This window comes from Podarcis erhardii (genome assembly GCF_964252035.2).
Source record: "Podarcis erhardii genome assembly, chromosome: 9".
Taxonomy (NCBI): domain Eukaryota; kingdom Metazoa; phylum Chordata; class Lepidosauria; order Squamata; family Lacertidae; genus Podarcis; species Podarcis erhardii.
Genome location: NC_138512.1, coordinates 32,698,617 through 32,718,556, shown reverse-complemented (window position 1 = coordinate 32,718,556; position 19,940 = coordinate 32,698,617). Strand labels below are relative to the sequence as shown.

The 19,940-nt window shown below is 41.3% G+C and overlaps 1 protein-coding gene across 3 annotated transcripts in view; it reads right to left on the bottom strand.

The window, feature by feature from the left end:
• Positions 1-19,940, bottom strand: part of GPM6A (glycoprotein M6A) — a 180,067-nt gene that overhangs the window by 72,420 nt on the left and 87,707 nt on the right. Inside the window, exon 2 of one of the 3 annotated variants that reach the window (XM_081875478.1) lies at positions 9,682-9,753. The exons of the other annotated variants lie outside the window; for them this stretch is intronic. Within the exon in view, the coding sequence (XP_081731604.1) occupies positions 9,682-9,753 (72 nt within the window). The remainder of the gene's footprint in view (positions 1-9,681; positions 9,754-19,940) is intronic. 3 annotated transcript variants of the gene reach the window in all.

Genomic DNA, 19,940 nt, shown 5'->3' with positions numbered 1-19,940 from the left:
TATGGGTACCCCAACGGAGTATCTAGGCACGCTTTTTTTATAACAAGAATAGAAAGCTGAACATGAACAAACTACAGCTAAAATCTTATGTTCATTTTTCACATGGTCTAGTCCTCATCTGAAGACTGCAAAAAACAAATCCATACTTCCCCTGCTTTCCTCCCTAATATTCTTTTGAGGGTCCCTTCTCCAGTCATCAGAGAGTGGCTGAAAGTGGGGAGGCAGAAAAGGTCCTCCTTTCCTTCCAGCAGTGGCAGTTTTAATCTGAAATCTTAGGTGCAGTACTGCACCCAGAGCTCAAAAACTGCCCACATTGATGAAACTCCCTGTCACAAAATGCACCTAGAGCAATGGGAGTTTTAAACACTGTTCAAAAGTTGAGAGTTCTGAATTGCTCCTACTAGGAGCAGCGACTTCTGGGTTCAGTTATTTTCCAGGAAGCATCCCAGTTTCTAAACCAGTTATTTCGCTATGAATAGCCAAGGCAAATCATGTCAGTGTTCCTATGTTTACTTCTCTGCCTTCCTCTTCCTGTTATCCAACTCTTCCAGAAGTCAAACTCTTTTGCAGTGCTTCTCACCTGTGGTTGATGTACAGAGTCTCTATCCCATGTATTGTAGCCAATTATGTTAAATGAGCAGCTAAAATGAGCGTAGCAATATGAAGTTGTAAGGCCAATGGTTCAGTTGCTACAGCTGGTGCACATTCAGGGTCAGTTTATGTTCCAGCTTCAATCCTTTGTATGTAATAAAAAATTTCAGCTGAACGGATAAGGGTGGTATTCAATGAAAGTTTCCTGTCTGGAACCCTGGAGAGCTACTGTCAGTCAATTTAGACAGTAATGGGCTAGATAGACCAATGGTCTGACTTGGTATAACATAGATTCCTATGTTCCGATCCATGATCTGCTATGGTGACACCCAGCAGTTGTCCTTTGCAGAAGTCTTTCCCTGCCCTGCAACCTGAGCTCCCTTTTTAACTGAGGGTGCCAGGAATTGATCTTGAGACCCTTCGTGTGTAAAGCATGGATCTCTGATTGAGCTATGCTCCCATTCCCACAATATGTGGCCAAAGTTTATAAATCCACACTCCACAACCATCAAGTAATGTTTCGTTCCTTCAATTAGCTATCCGGTAAATGTCTCTCTGACACTACACTAAAGAACACTTTTCAGTCACTGAAAAAGTTGTGTGCTAAATGTAGTGCAGTGTGTCCTCAGCATGCCCTTTTAATACTATGATATGATTAAACAAATATCTAAAGACATCTTTGCATCCATGGGAGAGAAAGCTAGGCTAAGTTTTCTTCTATTAAGAAAAGAGAAGACTTGATAAGGTACAGCCCTCCAGCAAGTTTGTAGAACAATGTGGCTGAGTAAGAAGAACAATGGCCATTTACCACCATGAGGCAGAATCCAACTCAGAGGGTAGAAAGTGGACAGACTTAGGATATCACAGCTAACCTGATGCTCTTAAGGTACAATGGCAGATTTTGCCCCAAACTGCCCAGTCTGGCCAGCTTTTGAACATGGAATAAAGGGTGGTGGCATCTTGTATTTTGCTTAAGGCCACAAAATATATTGGGCTTGGTGCTGGTTATTGGACACAGTCTACTGGAAAATATAGCACATCAAAATTAACAGGAACAGTGCAGCAGGAACACAGGCTTTCACAATTCCCTTTCATTTCAGTGGGACATGCAGAGGGGAACTTCTCAGTATTATTGTTGTTGTAGTTGTTGTTAAAAGTTATATACCACCCTTCATCTGCATTTCTCAAGGGGGTTCACAGCATAACAATACAAGATAAAAACACAAAAGACCTAATAAAAAGAAGAAAATGAAACAATAATAACCCCTTCCACCCTCTCCCATGAAACATTTAAAATGATATAGGAGGTTAGCCAAAGGCTTATTTGAAGAGGAAGACTTTCACCTAGTGCTTAAAGCTGCATATTGAGGCACCAAAGAATCTCCTACATCATGGGTAGACAATCTAAGGCCCGGGGGCCAAATGCCTTCTAAATTCGGCCTGCGGACAGTCCGACAGCATGTTTTTACATGAGTAGAATGTGTGCTTTTATTTAAAATGCATCTCTGGGTTATTTGTGGGGCATAGGGATTTGTTCATTTTTTTTCTTTTTCAAAATATAGTCCTGCCCCCCACAAGGTCTGAGGGACAGTGGACCGGCCCCCTGCTGAAAAACTTTGCTGACTCCTGCACCTGCATGCTAAAAATTCAAAGACTCAAACAGTTTCATGATAGAATAGTATACTGCTAACTGCCTAATTTTCACTCCATTTTGCATGGCTGTGCAAGTTCCCGTCTTATCCTTACAGTAACTAGAAAGGAGAATGAAACCTGATCCACATCAACAGATACAACAGCCTACTGCAAATGACGGGAAGAGGGCTTTTTAAATGGTCCATTGGGGGCTACCAAATGATTTAAGGGTGCATTTGCTTCCTTCATTTTGTCCTTAAGGCTGTGCCATTACCAAACTTTCTGCAAAAAGTAGGTTTGGCATGGGGCCAGTCACTGTGGCAATACAGGAGATGGCCGGGGTGGGGTCACAGTCAGCCCTGCTAAGCAACAGTGTAAAGCAACCTGATTCAGGCAATGCATGGAATAGATGAAGACATGAATTAGTGGCTCAATGGCGTGTTTGCTACATTTGGATTCTGCTTTAGAAAAAGATAGGTAGATAGGTAGGTAGCCGTATTGGTCTGCCGTAGTCGAAATAAAATACGTAAAAAAAATCCTTCCAGTAGCATCTTAAAAGGTAAAGGGACCCTGACCATTAGGTCCAGTCATGGCCGACTCTGGGGTTGTGGTGCTCATCTTGCTTTATTGGCCAAGGGAGCTGGCGTACAGCTTCCGGGTCATGTGGCCAGCATGACTAAGCTGCTTCTGGCGAACCAGAGCAGTGCACGGAAACGCCATTTACCTTCCCACCGGAGCGGTACCTATTTATCTACTTGCATTTTGACATGCTTTTGAACTGCTTGGTTGGCAGGAGCAGAGACCGAGCAACGGGAGCTCACCCCGTTGTGGGGATTCGAACCGCCAACCTTCTGATCGGCAAGCCCTAGGCTCTGTGATTTAACCCACAGCGCCATCCGCGTCCCCCCAGTAGCACCTTAGAGACCAACTAAGTTTGTTATTGGTATGAGCTTTCCTGTTTAGAAAAATATATTAGACTGGCACTGACATTCATAATTGTCTATATATATAGCCAACAAATCTTCATTTGGTTAGGTGTCTGAGAGAAAGCCAGGGGGGGAGGGAGAGAGAGAGAGATGTACTGGTCACAAAATTGGAAGTATATACAGAAAACATGCATATGCAGGTGCGAGATCTTGGCAGCAAGTCCCATACCCATCTATATGTATTTACTGTACAGTTTCTATGTGTGTATGAAATGTACACACAGGCAAGTGGGGTTTTTCGGAGCAGTTGGGAACCTAGTTTCTGCATGGCTTTCACCTACCCATAAAGCAAGTGCATGAATAAGGACTGTACAGGTGATACAGCCAACATGCAAAGGTCACCACAATCCCACACCTTCCTTCATGTTTGTTTTATTCAGTTGCATGAATAGGACTATAGAAAATGTGGGTGTGTGATTGAGAGCCTGTGTATTTCAGAGATCACTATGCAATTATAGGACTAAAGCACACATAGTTGTGTACTGCGTCATTGGATAGTTTCAGATGTTTTAGCAGAAAAATCTGTGCAATCGCAAAGGTTCAAGATGCAAAACCCACCTGAAAAGCATATTGTCATAATTTTGACAATGGCATATATGAAAAAGGAGGTGGGAGGAACAATGTCAACAAAGGTTGAATTTAAGCAAATGCAGTAACAACTTGAACTCATGAGAATAAGGACTAATTCCAAAGCTTTCATAAAGGAGAAACATTTTAAACTAAAAAGATTGTGAAGTCACTGTTCTACACTTCAAACAGTTTTATTTCTTGCTTAATGTAAATATTAAATTGCAGTTGTAAGTTTTCTTTTACTATACTTTTAAAAATTGTTCATGTTTGAGTTTATAATACTAGTGCTTAAAGACGTGTGTATATGCCCCATGTATGTGTACATGCACACACACGCATAAAAATATTATCCCAGAGCTAAGAGATCTTAGCCAACATTACAACAACTCCAATTGCATGCAAATACATTCTAACAACATCTTGCAGAAAATACATGTCCCTTTCCCTCCTTCTCGAAGTATGAGTGATTAAGACACACAGCATCTAAGGGGACACACATAGTACTAGGCATAGTAGCCAACTCCTAGGGCCAAGGTCCCTTCAACCTCCGTAATAAAATATTTGAGGGGGCTGGGGGTCCCCAAAGTTGATGAACATTGCCACTCAAATGATGTGCATGTGCCACATCTTGTGACTGATTAAGCGAAGTGGGGCTTACCGTGACACCCCTGGTACTAAGACCAAACAGAATGAATTCTTTTCTCAAGGGCAGCACCACTGAACTCAGCAGGGCTGAAATAGTGCTACTGAAAGGAGAAGCAGACCAGTCATCGTGAAAGCTATTCTCAAAAGCAACCAAAAAGGCCATGCTCGGTATAACACACTGTAAATCAACATGCAACAAAATCAATCGAAGCATTACATGGTCAATGCATCTGCCAATTTACAGCAAACTAAGGCAAATCAAAAATATGGATGGCAAAGCAGTGCAATAAGGAATCAATAACATGACTGAGGAAATATGTATGTCAAATAGGTCTTGACATTTTAGAGCAGCAAAGCAATCCCTGCGTTTGGAAAATGAAGAATTGTCCTGCACCCAACATGGGTTTTACTGTTGTACAAACCCTTCTAAAATACTGTTTCAGATACAAGAAAATTGGACAAGCAGAATAAGATCTTATAAACATGCATTTGGGAAGCTTTTTCTACCTCTGGGTTTATTTCCCTCACATAGATTTGCTGCAGGAGCATTGGAGTCTTCAGGGTATATTCAAGACTCCCCTATCTTCTTCAAGAGGAGACAGTTCTCTACGGAAACACAGGAACTCTGTGTGTGACTGGAGTGCACCCAGAATCAAGGTGGCATTTTTCAGCATAAGGCTTAACTAGTGTATTTTTGAATTTAAGATCCCAAAGCACGTGGACTAGTTTCATTTATAAGATTAGGCAACACCAATATGGGTAGTGACACTTTTTGTGAATTGACACCCAAACAAACAATGAACTGAGTGATCTTATTAGAATCTACTAATGAATAGCTGGCTGAGTTTAGGGTCAGTGCTGGGACTTCAGTATCCTCGGGCTCAAGAAATAAATTAATTCTTAACAGGAAACATGGAGCAAAAGAAAGGAGAAGAGCAAATCACAGATCTTCATTAGCTCTTACCATCAAATAAAGCTGCCTTGAGGGCATTCTACTGAATGAAGCATTGCACATTTGACTTGGCCATGAACATTATATAGGATCAAAGGAATCAAGGCATTTGTTTAGAATACCCAACACACAAGTCACAGACTTTTATAGGTGTTTTAGTGAATTCTTCTTTCCAAGAGCAACCAAGCTAGTCACCTATATTTATTGTTAGTTAAACCAGTATTTTCATAGGTTTAGAACCTTTTAAAGTGATGAAAAAATCTGACTGCTATTCTCTTCCTTCGCCCCCTGAGCCAAGTCATATTCTTTAAGCCCTCCTCCATGAAGTAACTTGTCCTGAACATGACCAATAATGTCAAACATTGCTAATTTCTTACTAACTTTTAAGTATTTTGTTTTTTGAAGAACCACATAAGAGTATTCCATTTATGCTTTGATGATGAAGGCTTAATTTGAGTCTTTGAATTTTTAGCATCTAGACTTGTCCTTCAAAAAATGTGAAATGCGGGATTTTTTCTGTTCTTCTACAAAACTAGAATCTCTGAAATTTGCCATGTAAAATTGCTAGCAACTGCCAGTCCACTCAGCAGTATAGCACCCATTAAGTTCCCCAGGTCTCAGCTATTCATTGGGAGACCAGGTTCATCCTACTCATGTGATTCAAACTTTAACTTCATTAGACATTGCAGCAGCACAGAAGATATAGGGGAACGTGAATGACTGACTAGAACAGGGGTTGGCAAAAAATTTTAGCTGCGGGCCGGTCCACTGTCCCTCAGACCTTGTGGCGGGCCGGAGAAGCGGCACCGGGGGGGCTGGAAGAAGAGGAGAGGGGGGCAAGTAGTCCTCTTCCCCACCCCCAGCCACCCCCAGCCACTGCGCTTACCTTCCCTGGGGCTGCTGCCACCACCAGCACCACCACTGCTGCTGCTTCTTGTGGGTAGGCAGAACGAGCTCATCCGCTCCACTCTCTGGCCCACAGGAGCACCAGGGCGGCAGCGGGGTTGGGAAGATGAGCGGCGCAAAAGGGCTGGCTCCAGAGAGGGACTGCTTAAAATGGTGTTCAGCCAGGTGAGGCCAGCCCCCTTCCTCCTCTAGGCAGGGCAGGGAGAAGCCAGGAGGGAGGGAAGAGGCGCCCCCGTGGTGTGGGGGGGGGACAGAATGGCGCAGGAAAAAAATGGCGAAGCCCAAATGAGCAGAATCCCCATGCCGATCCACAGACAGTCTGTGGGCAGCCCTGAAGGCAATTGGGCCTGAACCGGCCTGCAGACCTTAGTTTGCCGACCCCTGGACAAGAAGCTATCTACATGGTTCTTTCTTATTCCCTTTCTCCCACTACACCCTGCGCCAAAAAGAAAAAAGGGAGGGAGAGTTAAAATCAGGCAGTAAGAAGACATCTGAAAAGCTACAACAGTGGTGGCATTAGCAATGGCAGTTGCTGTCACCGTATTTGGCCAGCCAGTGGCTTCCCGTTGTCATCCTCTATCCAAATGTCTTTTCCAGACACATGCAGATACTATTTTACAAAACTAAAATGATCATTATGATCTGCAGGACTGCCCCTTAGTTAGGATGAGGATCTTTTAAGCTGGTGGGATGTGATGAGCCTCAGTTATGGAGATTTTGATTTGGGGACAAATCTGTATCTCTAGCTCAGTGGAAAACTTCATTTGAATGCAGAGGGAGACAAACATGTCTGCTATTGAAAACACACACACACACACACACACACACACACACACACACACTGTAGGCAGTTGCATATATATGTGTGTGTGTTTGTGTTTATATGTGTCACTGTGAATACCTCTACAGCAAGACATCAAGGAGGTTATATAAGCTCTGACAACTCTAATATTGGTCATGAAAACACATGAATTGGAAGTGGTCTTTTCTTCCAATGTCCCTCCACTCTGGAAAAATAAAATCTGAATTTGCTCTGTTTCCAACTTATGAAAATAGGAAGGGAGGGAGAGAGAAGATCTTCAATAAGCGGATTCCTTCTTATGTCACTGTCCTACTTTCAAGCTGCATCACATGAAAGCAATTTTGCATGCACTTAAATGTGGTTACACATAGTACTTCCATTACCCACATTATACACTCAGAATTTAAACAGAAGACAGTTTCTATATTTTATCATATCTGTTGAATAAATTATTCACATCTCATTTATGAATGCTCCATTTGATAGCACAATATAAATAAATCACTTTCAGCCAATGCATTCCCAAAGGATTTCAAATGAAGAATTTTGATCTTTGTTTCTCCGACTCTTTGTTCACAAATAATTTGTCAATGCAGCCTTCTTTGAATTGATTACAAATGTCTACTATCTGTTATCTGGAAATTCTTTATTGACACTGTTTGGAGATTATTTTCATAAGCAATTGGGAGAAGGAAGCTTGAAGAGGCTGACAGTGTACTATCCTTACCTTTTCAAAATTATGAAAAGAGTCCAGGAGAGAAACTCATCTGAGTGGTTGTGTGCTTTGGGGAGAACTGGGTGACATGGCAACTCTTTCTAGCTGACCTCAAGCCACAAAGAACCAGAAGCTGTAACCACTCTACTAAGCAGAGTATTGAATCTCAGACTCCAAATAGAAACGACTGTCAGATGAGAGAGAGTTTAACAAGGCTTGCATGATGTGTAGGGCAAACAGACCATAGGGAAAATAGTGTGGGCACTTCTCCATGAGTGGTGGTGGGATTTAGAACTGAACTATGTAGCCACTAAGAAACCTAAAGATTTGAACTTCCCTCTGTATGCTGCTAGTAGAGGTTTACATAGTAGTGGTAAGTAAGGACTGGAAATCATTTCCCAGAATAAGTTTGAGTGGGAAGGCAGAAACCAAGTGACAGAACTTGGCTAGACTATAGAACAGGGCTTGCCAACCCAATGCCCACAGGTGCTGTAGAATTCATAAAGGCTTTCACTGGCACCCCTGGGCAAATGCGCTAGGCACTGGGCTTTCATTTTTTTTTTTTTAAAAAAAAGGTACAATTCTAGACTTCCTGGGGCAGTAAGTTATGAGACAAGATGTGCAGGTATCTTTTAAGAAATTTCTTTGAAATGGCAGTAAGTGTGATGTGGCTACCTTGTATCTTTTTACTGGTACTGAGGCATGTTCCTTGCTATTAAACAGCAACAGTGTGTGTGAGTGTGTGTGTGTGTGTGTGTGTGTGTGTGTGTGTGTGTGTGTAAGAGAGAGAAAGAGAGTCTGAGGAGCAGAGATCACAAAATACTCATTCTGCACAATCAGGACTTGCCATGGTAACCACAAGGCTGTCTGGGGTAGCTGTCTCTCTAATTTTGTGTTATGCCACACTGTGCATGGCAGCCATTTCGTGTTAGGTCATGCTTACCCCAGAGCAGTTATTTTGTGACTGGCACCCCCAACACCCTCTCCAAATTGTAAAGTGCCCACTGGTCCAATAAAGTTGGCGACCCCTGTTCCAGGAGATGCTGACCTTAGTCAAGGAACTGAAGCTTGATGTGCTGCTGCAGCAAATGCTTTCTCTATTTGTAAGAGCTAGAAAGCATGTGGCTGATTCAGATGATATTCTTCAGACCTAGTGTGATGCTGCCAAGATTAGCTCTTCCATATTATACAGGGACAGAGATAACCAGGCTAGCAAGTCACTCATCCTTGGGTATTCATTCTGCAATGGTAGTGAAGAAACAGCAGATATACCTAGAGCAGAAATGGGAAACCTCACGCCTTTCTAACTGGTCTTCAGGAATTCCCCTAGGCCATACCCCAGGTCACACCCCTCCCCAGCCCCACTGAACTTCTTTGTTGAGTGCTTACGTAATTGTGACAAAGCCTCTTGCTTGCCTGGGTGCAGTGGTTGATGTGTGCATGTCTAAAAATCTCTTGCCTCTGCATCGCTAGAATGTACTCTACTGCACAAAGGCGAAAGCAGCATTCATTGCTCCCCCCACTTTTTCTTCAAGACTTGCTTATGTGGCCCCCAGAAGGTTGACCATAAGGGAATGTGGCCCTTGGACTAAAAAGGGTTCCACCCTTGGCCTAGAGACTGGGAGAAGCCAGGTATAATCATGCCTCTTGTGCATATGTTGCAGACCAGTAAGTGCATAGCATATTCAGTGCCCAACAGTTCCATATCAGAAACAGTTCCATATACAAAGCAACGTAAGTTTATACTCGCTTCTGATAACCTGCTTGCTTTTTCCACATCGTCCTAGGTCCAGTCTTTACTCTGTAGTGCTGTCCAAGAGGGAATCCTTGTGGAGTGGGCCAATTTTTGAGGAAGAACTAAAATAGCAAATGTACAGCTTACCTAAACGATGACAAGTGAGGTGCATGTTAACCAAGCAGATTTCTTCCTCTCTCCCTGTCCTACTGCCCATATCTGAAAGGTGTAAACACCAAGTAGGCAGAAAAAAAATTAAGTATATGACTAATGCAGTCAAATGAAATAAACATGGGAAATGTATGGTTTGATATGGGAGCAGTTTCCTGAATCTGTGGAACATTCTTCTCTCTTAGCAGTTGAGTGTAAGGACCATCATTGGGGCAGAGAGCAATGCTATTCACAATGTGTGTGGGGGGGGGGGACCTGAAAGGCAATTATTTTTAGCTACTGCATTGTGTCTCAAAATCACATAAACAGTGAATGTCCTGCCAGCCTCAGCCGTGTTTCATCTAAATGCACTACTGTGGACAAACACAGCATAGTAAGTTGAAATTTCCTCTTGATCACTGGCCTAGTGCCCTGCAGGCATTTTGGACTACAATTCTGGCCATCCTTGATCATTAGTCATGATGACCAGAGCTGATGGGAGATGTAGTTCAGAACAATCCTCCAGGTAACAGAGGATTCTCTCTGCTAACACAAATAAGGATGAATTTAGGGCTGATTTGGACTTTACATATGCAAAGAAGAGCTGTGTGATGCTGATTTTCCTTCGCCTCTCTGTTATTGCCCTCCACAGGTTCAGGAACACTTTAAAAATAACACATGACACCAACATCAAGACATTTATGACATGGTTTAGATGCAATCGTAAGTGAGTGGGAATCGAGCCATGAGAAAACTTGTTAAATTATAATGTGATCTGGAGAGCTGCAACCCGCAGCAAACATGCACATTGTAATTAATGCAGTTTGTATAAACAGGCCAAAGGCAAAACCAAACTTGATACAACAACTATGATATATGTACTCCAGTTAGTTAATTTGACATCAAGCAGATCAAAAATAATGAAAAAGACTGAGTAAAATATAATGACTTGGATCCTTAGATGCATAAGGAGAAGGACGTTCACATTTTTAAAAAAGGTTTTCTCTCCGCTTGTCCCCTCTGCAGCTGCTAGTAACTCTGAAAGGCATTTCTGGAGGAACAGGGACCCTTCTGAACAATATGGAATAAGGAAGGGGCATTTAGGAGGGGTGAACAGCCCCAAATGGACAGGTGTCAATCACCGCCTCCAAATGCAGCATCCTCTACCTCATCCTACATGATTCAGGAGGGCATCTCAACCCTCAGAGGGTGTATGTAGGTATATTTTTAACATTAACATTTCTACAACCATGGGCACTTTTCAGAAACAAACAAAAAAAGCTATTACAATGTGATTCTCATATTCTCAACATGGGGTCTCCAGTGTAATGTCAGTGGGCACCAGAGCACTCTCAGCCACACATACCCTTGACCCTCAGACCTCCTACCACCGCCATTAAGCTTTTAAAATTGATAGGTTTGGGGAACTTTTTGAGTTGAATGATTGACAGGTTGACTATTTAGGAGGGTTCCTACTTATTTGTTTGTGTTTCATTTTGCGGGGGGGGGGGGATTCTGAGGATGGTCATTTTTGTGGCACCTATGGTAGTTTATTAGATTTCTAAATGGGCTTCCAGGCCCAAAATGTTGGGGACCCCAGGTCTGAACTATGCAAAAAGTGCTGGGAGGGATGTTCAGGTTTTGCAATTTTAAATGTGCAACTTCAGTTCAGAAGCTCCTTCCAAATGAAGCAGCTCTGATAAACACACAGAAGTTCCTGCAGTGGCTTTCTCTGCCAAGATCATCCCCTAGTGACGTATCTAACTGACAGAACAAAACAAAAATGTCTGCTTGCTTCTAATGCAACCAAATCAGCCTTGACTTAGTTTATACACACTTTGTTGATTGCAAGCGGGTCCTTTTTGCACTGGTTAAGGCAAAATGTGTTACCAGATATTAAATGTCTGAGCATTAAGGGATTCTATTCCTCCTGTGTGTACATTATCCAAAACAAGTAGAGGGAAGTGGGAGAGACAAGACTGGACACAGCTGTTTACAAACAACCACAAAACCTGCTGAAAAACAACAATAAATAAATAAAAGATGGAGCAATCCATATACAGAAACTGCAAGAGATAAGATAAAGTGTGCAGTTATATCTTTCCATGCTTTTTTTTATAACTATCACCATTGTAATAATAATCATCACCATCATAAAACTATTTTTCTAAGTGTACAAAAAGAAAGAAGAGGAAGAACTACATTGCAACATGAAAATGAAGTAAACATGGACAGCTGCCAGATTTTCATGCCCACATCATGCACATTTCTTCACAGCCATGCAAAACTAACTCCAGTTTTTCTCCACGAAACAACCCTCTCCTTTTTTATAGTTTGTTGTAGGTATGTATGCTAATATCTAATAAAGGAAGTGGTTTTGGAAAATATAGTGGAACGAATAAGCAGTTCTTGTCTTTTATAGATATGTTGCTCTTCCACAGATATCAAACTGCCTTATAAAAATTCATGAACCAAACACCACACCAACACAGCAAATGCAGCACCATCATAATTATTTTGTTTTCTGTACATAGTGAGTCAACCAAAAAGGTATTGACAGGGCTGAGAACGCTATCATCATCTGTGGAAATGCTGCAGAAGCCTACATTTTCTTCTGACCATAATTCTAAGCCTTAAATCTTGAACAAGATAAGAAGACCCAAGTGAATGGGCCATGGTTGCTTATAGTGTAAGGCCTTAAGGCCTTATTGGCCTTTCCCTTTGGTTCCAGAAATACTGCTTACTAAGGTGGTCCATTTGGATGACACCCAACATCACACCAACAGACATTCTCCTGGCCTCCTACAGCTCCCCAACACCATTAGCATAAGCAGGACACTCCAATTGGATATCAATTATTAGATTTGCCACACAAATACTTCTTGAGTGTCAAGGCATCCTTCCATAATGTTTTTATTTAGTCCAGACAATTATTTGATCTCACAGTGTGGATAGAGAAATATACAAATTATCTTCTCCTATGAATTTCTTTTCCTAGCTGCATATCCTTGTTCCTCCCCAGCCTCTTTTAAGTTCACACTGAAGGCCACATTAGTTTACAACACTTTAAAATAACCAGACTAACTCAGTAACTTTTCATTTAAATCAAAAGCAAGATTCGAGCCTGATGTCAGATATGCAAAATGTTCTTTCCTAGTAATAGTTAATAAAAATATGTCTGAAACTATATTCTGGTAAAACTCCATTCAAAGCTGCAATCTAATGGTAAACACCACTGGAATACTAAGTAGTCTGGTTTCAAGTAAACCCCTTTATGCTACTGCATGGAAATTATAATATAAGAGACCATCAAAATGGTAGAACAGTATAAGCACAAACATATTGATATTGCATTTCTTCTTCTTGCTCACTGATATTCTTTGCTAACTGAAAAAGCAACACATGGGAGATAAATGAACAATGCTGTGTTTTGAAGCATTTGTAAAATGACCTCTTAAATTACAAAGCAAATCTCAAGAGTACTTCTAAGCAAACTAGATCCTGTGGATGCAGTGCATATATAAAATAGGTTCAAATTACTGTTGCTATTTAAATGAGATTCCTGCAAGACCATTTTGTGTTTATATTGGGAAACATTCTTTATTTTAAACATTATTTGCCGCTTACTGCAAAATTCTGCAGGGGATACAATACATAATAATCCCCACAATGAAACAAATTTGTGAGTCTGGTCTGAATTACACCACTTCATGTCAATATAGAAGTCAGCTCAGATTACTTGAGTTACTAACAATTCATACCAAGGAATGACCTCAGGGTGTACATGTAACCACCAGCATATGGCCAAATTTCCTTATCCGCACACACTATTCAAAGCAGAAGAGGTCACATTTAACCATTTAATTAACTGCAGTATCTTATACTCACATTGTGTTGCTTGTTTGTTTTGGAGTAGGGGAAAGACTGGCACAGAGATCTTCTGCCTGTTCACAGATTTCCATTTTATTCCACATAAAAAACTTTCATCTGCACTCATATTGGTTTATGTTGTTGCAAACTTGCAGATAGGTAGAGGTCCCATGAGCTAGCCTTGCATCTTTACTCTGCTACACTATCAGTTGCTGAACCAAAATAGGCACCAAATCACTGTATACAAGGTGCAACATGCTACATTTATTATATCATCTTTCAATGTTAACAACAGAGGTAAATAACCAATCTGAAAAGAGCCAGTTCTCTCATTAACTACATGGTTTCTTCTTATTAAAGACCCATAATAGCAATTTAACTCATTTGTTAGCACTGTTGTCTGCTTTCATCAGCATGAGCCAATCCACAGGCAGATATATTAAACTATGACATCATGATGCTTGAATGAGAGATACAAAACCATTTGTTATTCCTCTTCTGTATACTTATTGCAAAAACCCAAGTACATTTACATTTTTAAATAACTAAGGAAGTGATGGACCTGTTTTCATACATGACCAGTGAAGGAAAAAACCTAACATACTAGAAATTTGTATTAGTTAGTTGTTGTTATTACATTTTCCTCAAAGGAGCTCGAGGTGGCATAAATGGTTTTCCCCTTTGTCGTGTTAGCACCCATTGAACTTCATGGCCAATGGGGATGTGAACACTGGTATCCCAGGTCCCAGTACAGCTCTCTTAGCTAAGGTTACCAGATTTTTTCAATGAATCCGGGGACACTTTTCAACTTCCTACTAAATAGATGGATTTTGTGAAGGGATTTATTTGTAAATCCGGGGACTGTCCCCGGGAAACGGGGACATCTGGTAACCTTACTCTAAGCACTACATCACATTAGCTCTCAGGATTCTAGTCAGTGTTGTCCCAAAACCATTGGGCTGCCCCAACCACTTGTGTTAATGAATCCAAGGTGTGTCCCATTACCACTAGATATGTTGCAGAGGCAAGGTATGATTGGCATCTTCTCTGACACTGCAAAGGATTCTAATATGCATCTCTGACGGCATGTGCCTGTCCCTGAGTCTTGTCTGATACAATGCCTACCTCTGAAAAACAGAGTGCGCTTTTTCATAACACACGGGGTGTTTGTGTGTTGAACACTAAAGTCCCCCAATTCCATATTGTGCAAAACAGAAATCACGAGAAGAGGCCCACACCTTCCCAGAGATTGACTGGGTACATAAGGGGTGAAACAATCTTTCAGGTATCCTGGTCCCAGACTGCATGCACCAATAAACAGCCCCTTAGCCTGGTAGCTAATTGGCAGCCAACACAATTATTTCAACAGGGAGGTGAAGTGTTAGCAATATACTTCCCCAGGAAGCAGCTGAGCTGCCACATTTTGCACCTGCTGCAGCTTCCAAACCAACCTCAAGAACATAGAGTGCATTGCAGTCATTCAGCTTGGAGGCTACCTGCGCATGGATGACAGTGGTCAGGTGATCCAAGTACAGAAATGCCTGTAATTCTCATACCAGCCTAAGCTGACAGAAGACACTCCAAGTTGATAAAGTCACCTGATATTTCAGAGACAAGGATGGGTTGAGGAACACCACCAGAGTACAAACCTGCTCTTTCAGAGGGGGTACAGCCCCATCCAAAGCGGGCAATTGACCAATTATCAAGACTCGGGAACCATCTACCCTACAGCATCGCCATCTTGTCAGGATTCAGAGTCAGTTTATTGGCCCTCTTCCAGCCCACCACCAACTCCAGGTCCAAGTCTAGCGCCTACATGGCCTATCCCAATTCAGATGCTACAGAGAAGTAGAGCTGGGCATCATCAGTGTATTGAAGACCTCACCCCAAATCTCTTAATGACTGTTCTCAGTGGCTTCGTGTAGATGTCAAATGGCATTGGGGACAAGATGGTACTCTAAGGCACCCCACTGATAGGGAGACAATTACCCAATTCTATTCTCTGGAACCTAAACTGGAAATAGGATCAGAACCACTGGGAAACAATGCCTTCACCAATACCCATCCTAAAAAGCTGTTGAGATATCATGTAAGAATAACAGGATCATATTCACCCTGGCCTTATCCTGATATCCTCTTAAATTACTTTCCCTAAAGAGAAGGGGGGGTTAACTGTGACCAGGTGGTAGTTGTCACATACCAGTGGGAGTGATTGGATCACCGCCTATTTTAGGATAGCTAAGAACAGTCCATCCCACAAAGATGCATTGATCCTAGACCCACTTGAACATACCCCCTCAGCAAGCTTTAAGAAGTCAACAGGTGACAGGGTGGGGAGATATATGGCTGGCCACGTTGTCACAAGGACCCTGCCTATGACATCAGGCCACTTCAGGCAAAACTGATCCAAAGAAGTTGCAGCAAATACCACACTGGACACCTCACTGGACACTGCAGTAAGTGTGGATGTGGTATTGAAACTGCTATGAAGGCAACACTACCTTTGAAGTGCATTGCAAACAATTCACATCAGTGTAAACATACTGACCCAATGACATCTACATGCAGTAGAGTTGATCTGCATGGAGACTGGTCATTTCTGTTTGTTTCAAACTTGGTTTTGAACTGCACTCAGCAGAGCATAAGAAATTATCTTTTCTTTCCCCTGCAGATGTTGACTTTGTCAAATGATTTTAATTTTCTTTTTGCAATGATTCATTATTCATTGGGGGGTGCTTTAAGTTTCAGATTCAATGAAACATAGTCAGGCTTTAATTGTCTTTCTGTCTCGTTTCAGTTTGCACAATCTCCCCCCCCCCTTTTTTTTTTTAACAAACAACAGATGCCACTGGAATTCTCTGCCTATGTATTCTTTAAAGGAACATTCTTTAACATTTCTACCCTCTCTTTTGCAGTATCTGAGAACCACAGGCTGCTGACTCCTCTCTGCGCATGTTTAATCGACCACTATGGTTGTCATGCCAACCAGCAAAGAGAATTCTAAGCCTACACTTGGTATTTCAATGCAGTGACCCAATTACTGTCTGTCAACAAATTCACTGGGACAATAGCAAGTGTAACACATTATTGAGATTAAATCCCAGAGACTGAACTATAAAATGTCTGGAACCAAAATCTTAAATCAGTTTCACAAGGCAAAACACTATAAACAGAGTTAGCAGTAATGCCTTCTAATCCTTCAAATGTAATAGTTGCTCTTAAACAGCTTTTTTTAAAAAATCAAATAATGATCTCTGCCCTGTGTGCTTTTTTGGTAGCACTCAAAAAACCCACCCCACAACTCAAATTTTGTAGTATTTATGTGGCCATTATGGTTTGAAATTTGGAAAGATTTAATATATTTTAATATACATTTGAACAAAAGGAAAAATTTAATCGACACAAATTTTCCTCCATGAAAACAGTAATTGAAGATATACATTAAATGTTTCAGTTTTGCACAATGTAGCTGTGAGTATGAGCACTGCAGAAATGAAATCACAGACACTGTGTCTTCATGCTTGGTAAGAAAAAACTAAAGAGCACTATGGATAATTATAACAACTGTTTTCTACAGTGTTCTGAAACAAATAAAAGCAAATGATATTTTTCAAGCTGAAGCACTCTCTACTTTTCATTTAACAACCTCTTCAGCATCAATGTGCTGTCCTACACTTCCATTGTTAACATCTGCAGATGGATTGTTCTGATATAAATAATTCAGCTGAAAAACATCATAGTGGAACATGAACTCGACACTGGCATAAAGCCAATCCCACAATCATATGAATAAAATATATTAACATATCACTGTTTCGACGCACAGCCATATCATCAGAAACCCTGGCGATACCTCCTACCAATCCAGAAAGATATATTTCACACATTATATGCAATTATACACAGAGCAGTCAGTGTGGTATAGTGGTTAAGAGTATGAGCTTAGAATCACCAGTCCAATTCCAACCTCAGCTGTGAACTCACTGGGTTGCTGTAGGCAAAGCACTATCTCTCAGCTGCAAGATAGGTCAGGATTATCAACCCTATCTTACCAAAGTGTCATAAGGATAACTGACTTAATGCATATGAAGTTCACAAACTCAGTCTGTGGCACTCTGGTCAAAAAGGCTCCAATAATAGGTGATGGGAAAGACCTGTCTCTGCCAGAGTCCCTGAAAAGCAAGATGAACAAATAGTCTGACCAGGCATTCCTATGCTATATAAAAGGTTATTAGTAACTATCACTGATATTCCCAATCTCTGTGTATTATTAGGTGGCAAAAGCTGAACTCTTACAAATATGATGGTAGAAAAGAAAGTTATTTTATTTTATTTTTGTCCAATCATTCTTTTCAATGAAAGTAGTTCTTACTGCAGGATCACTCAACCAGGAAATCAACCAATTAACATTCTAAGGAACTTGTGGTAGCAAAATGAATAAAGTAGCACTCTGCCTCATCATCACTTTCTCCTGGTAGGTGGGGAAAAAATAGACGTTAAATTGCTTTGATTAAAACCCAGGTGGAAAAGGTGTGTCATGCCCAGGAAAAGGTAGAATACAGGTCGAAGAACATAGCCACTGGCAGAAATCAGTTTAAATTGCAAAGCATTAACATGTGAGATAAATCTCTCACTTGTCTGTAATGTATTTGTTGGTGGACAATGAAGGAAGCTGAGCAATATGTAAAACTAAATATAAAAGTGAATTCCAATACGAATATTCCCAAATTTGGAAACAATTAACATGAGTGTTGTTAAATCAGCACAAGAGGCTAGGTAATATGTTTTAAAGTTGCACCCATGTGGAAGGCGCAGCATCATTTGTTTTTATTTATTTTAAAAACAGATAAATCACCCATAATCCAAAACAGATTTCAGGGCAAATGATGCAAATAAATTTTAGATTACAAAAACACTATCACACAAACCAACAACACAATCAGATTATAGGGTTTTTGTTTTACTTAGCAAATCCAAATAAAGCAGCTCAATGAACAATAATAAAAGTGATGCAAGCGGAACACAAGCAGACGTGTGGTGGCTCTCCACATGTGTCTGCTAAGTAGAATTCCTGGAAGTGTGCACAATACAATGAGTTCCTGGGGGAACAGGTTCTGAGAGGACAGGTTCACTTCTCTGATGGCAATCTAGTTGTTCTGGAGATTCTGAGAGAGTCAGAGAGGTTGGGGGATCAGGCCTTCATGGACATGTTAGCATCATCACACTCCTAGGGTGAAAGCTCCTCTGTTTTCATAGAGAAGGAGGGAAATGGGCAAAGAGGGTGTCACTCTCTGAAAAGAGGAAGAAGCAAATGATCACTTAGAAAGGACTCCGTCCTTGGAGAAAGGGGCAAAGAGATGTTCTCTCATGCTGAGGATAATCCCAGGGGATTTCCTGGTAGTAGTTGATTTTATTATAAGGGACATAGCTAGATTTGTGATGGGCATGGCGACTGCTTGTGTGGAAGTTGTGGGTGTCATGCATCATCTAGATAGCCTAATAGATGAATCTGGGCAGGAGTCAGGGGTTGTGGTGCATGTTGGCACCAAAGACATGAAGAGATGTAGTCTTGCAGTCCTGGAAGCAAACTTTAGATTGCGAAGTAGAAGGTTTAAAGACAGGTGATTTATGGTTAGCTCTCTCTCTCTCTCTCTCTCTCTCTCTCTTGCTGTTGTTGTTCTTATATTCATTACCCGCCTTGTACCAGCAGGTCCCAGGGCAGGCTACAAAAATTCTGTATTAAAAACAGACAAAACAGATGACTACAGTTCAATACTCTAGACAGGTAGGCAAAGCTGAGGAGCCCTAGTACTTGGCTGGGAGAGTGCTGTTAGGAGGAAGAGTTTCAGAACAAACTGAGCCTGGACAAAAGGGTCAGACTCCACTTGAACCAGAGTGGAATTAGATTGCGGGTGCTTAAAATCAAGAAGGTAGCAGAACAGCAGTTAAAGTGATCCCTGGAAGAAAGCCAACAAGAGCTGAGGAGCATTCAGTTCAGGATGAATCATCCCAAAGGGATGAGAGTGAAAATTATCAACATCATTATTTACTACTACTACTACTACTACTACACCACCCTCCCTCCAGAGATTGCAGGGCAGTATAAAAATACAATAAAAATCTAAACATCTGAAAAATTAAAATCTGTTATATTCCATTAACTAATCAGCACACTCAGTTTCAAAGTACCAAACCATTGGCAGCACTACTACCAAAGCCTCCCGTATCAATTTCAGGGCCTGGGAAGGGGCATACTAAACAAGACACTCCATCGGGTTTCTCAAGCTAGGGGTAAACTTTAAGGAGGCAAACTTTGCTGCTGACACAAAATTCCTTGGGATGGCAAAAACAAACCAGGATTGTGAGAAGGTCCAAAATGATTTCCA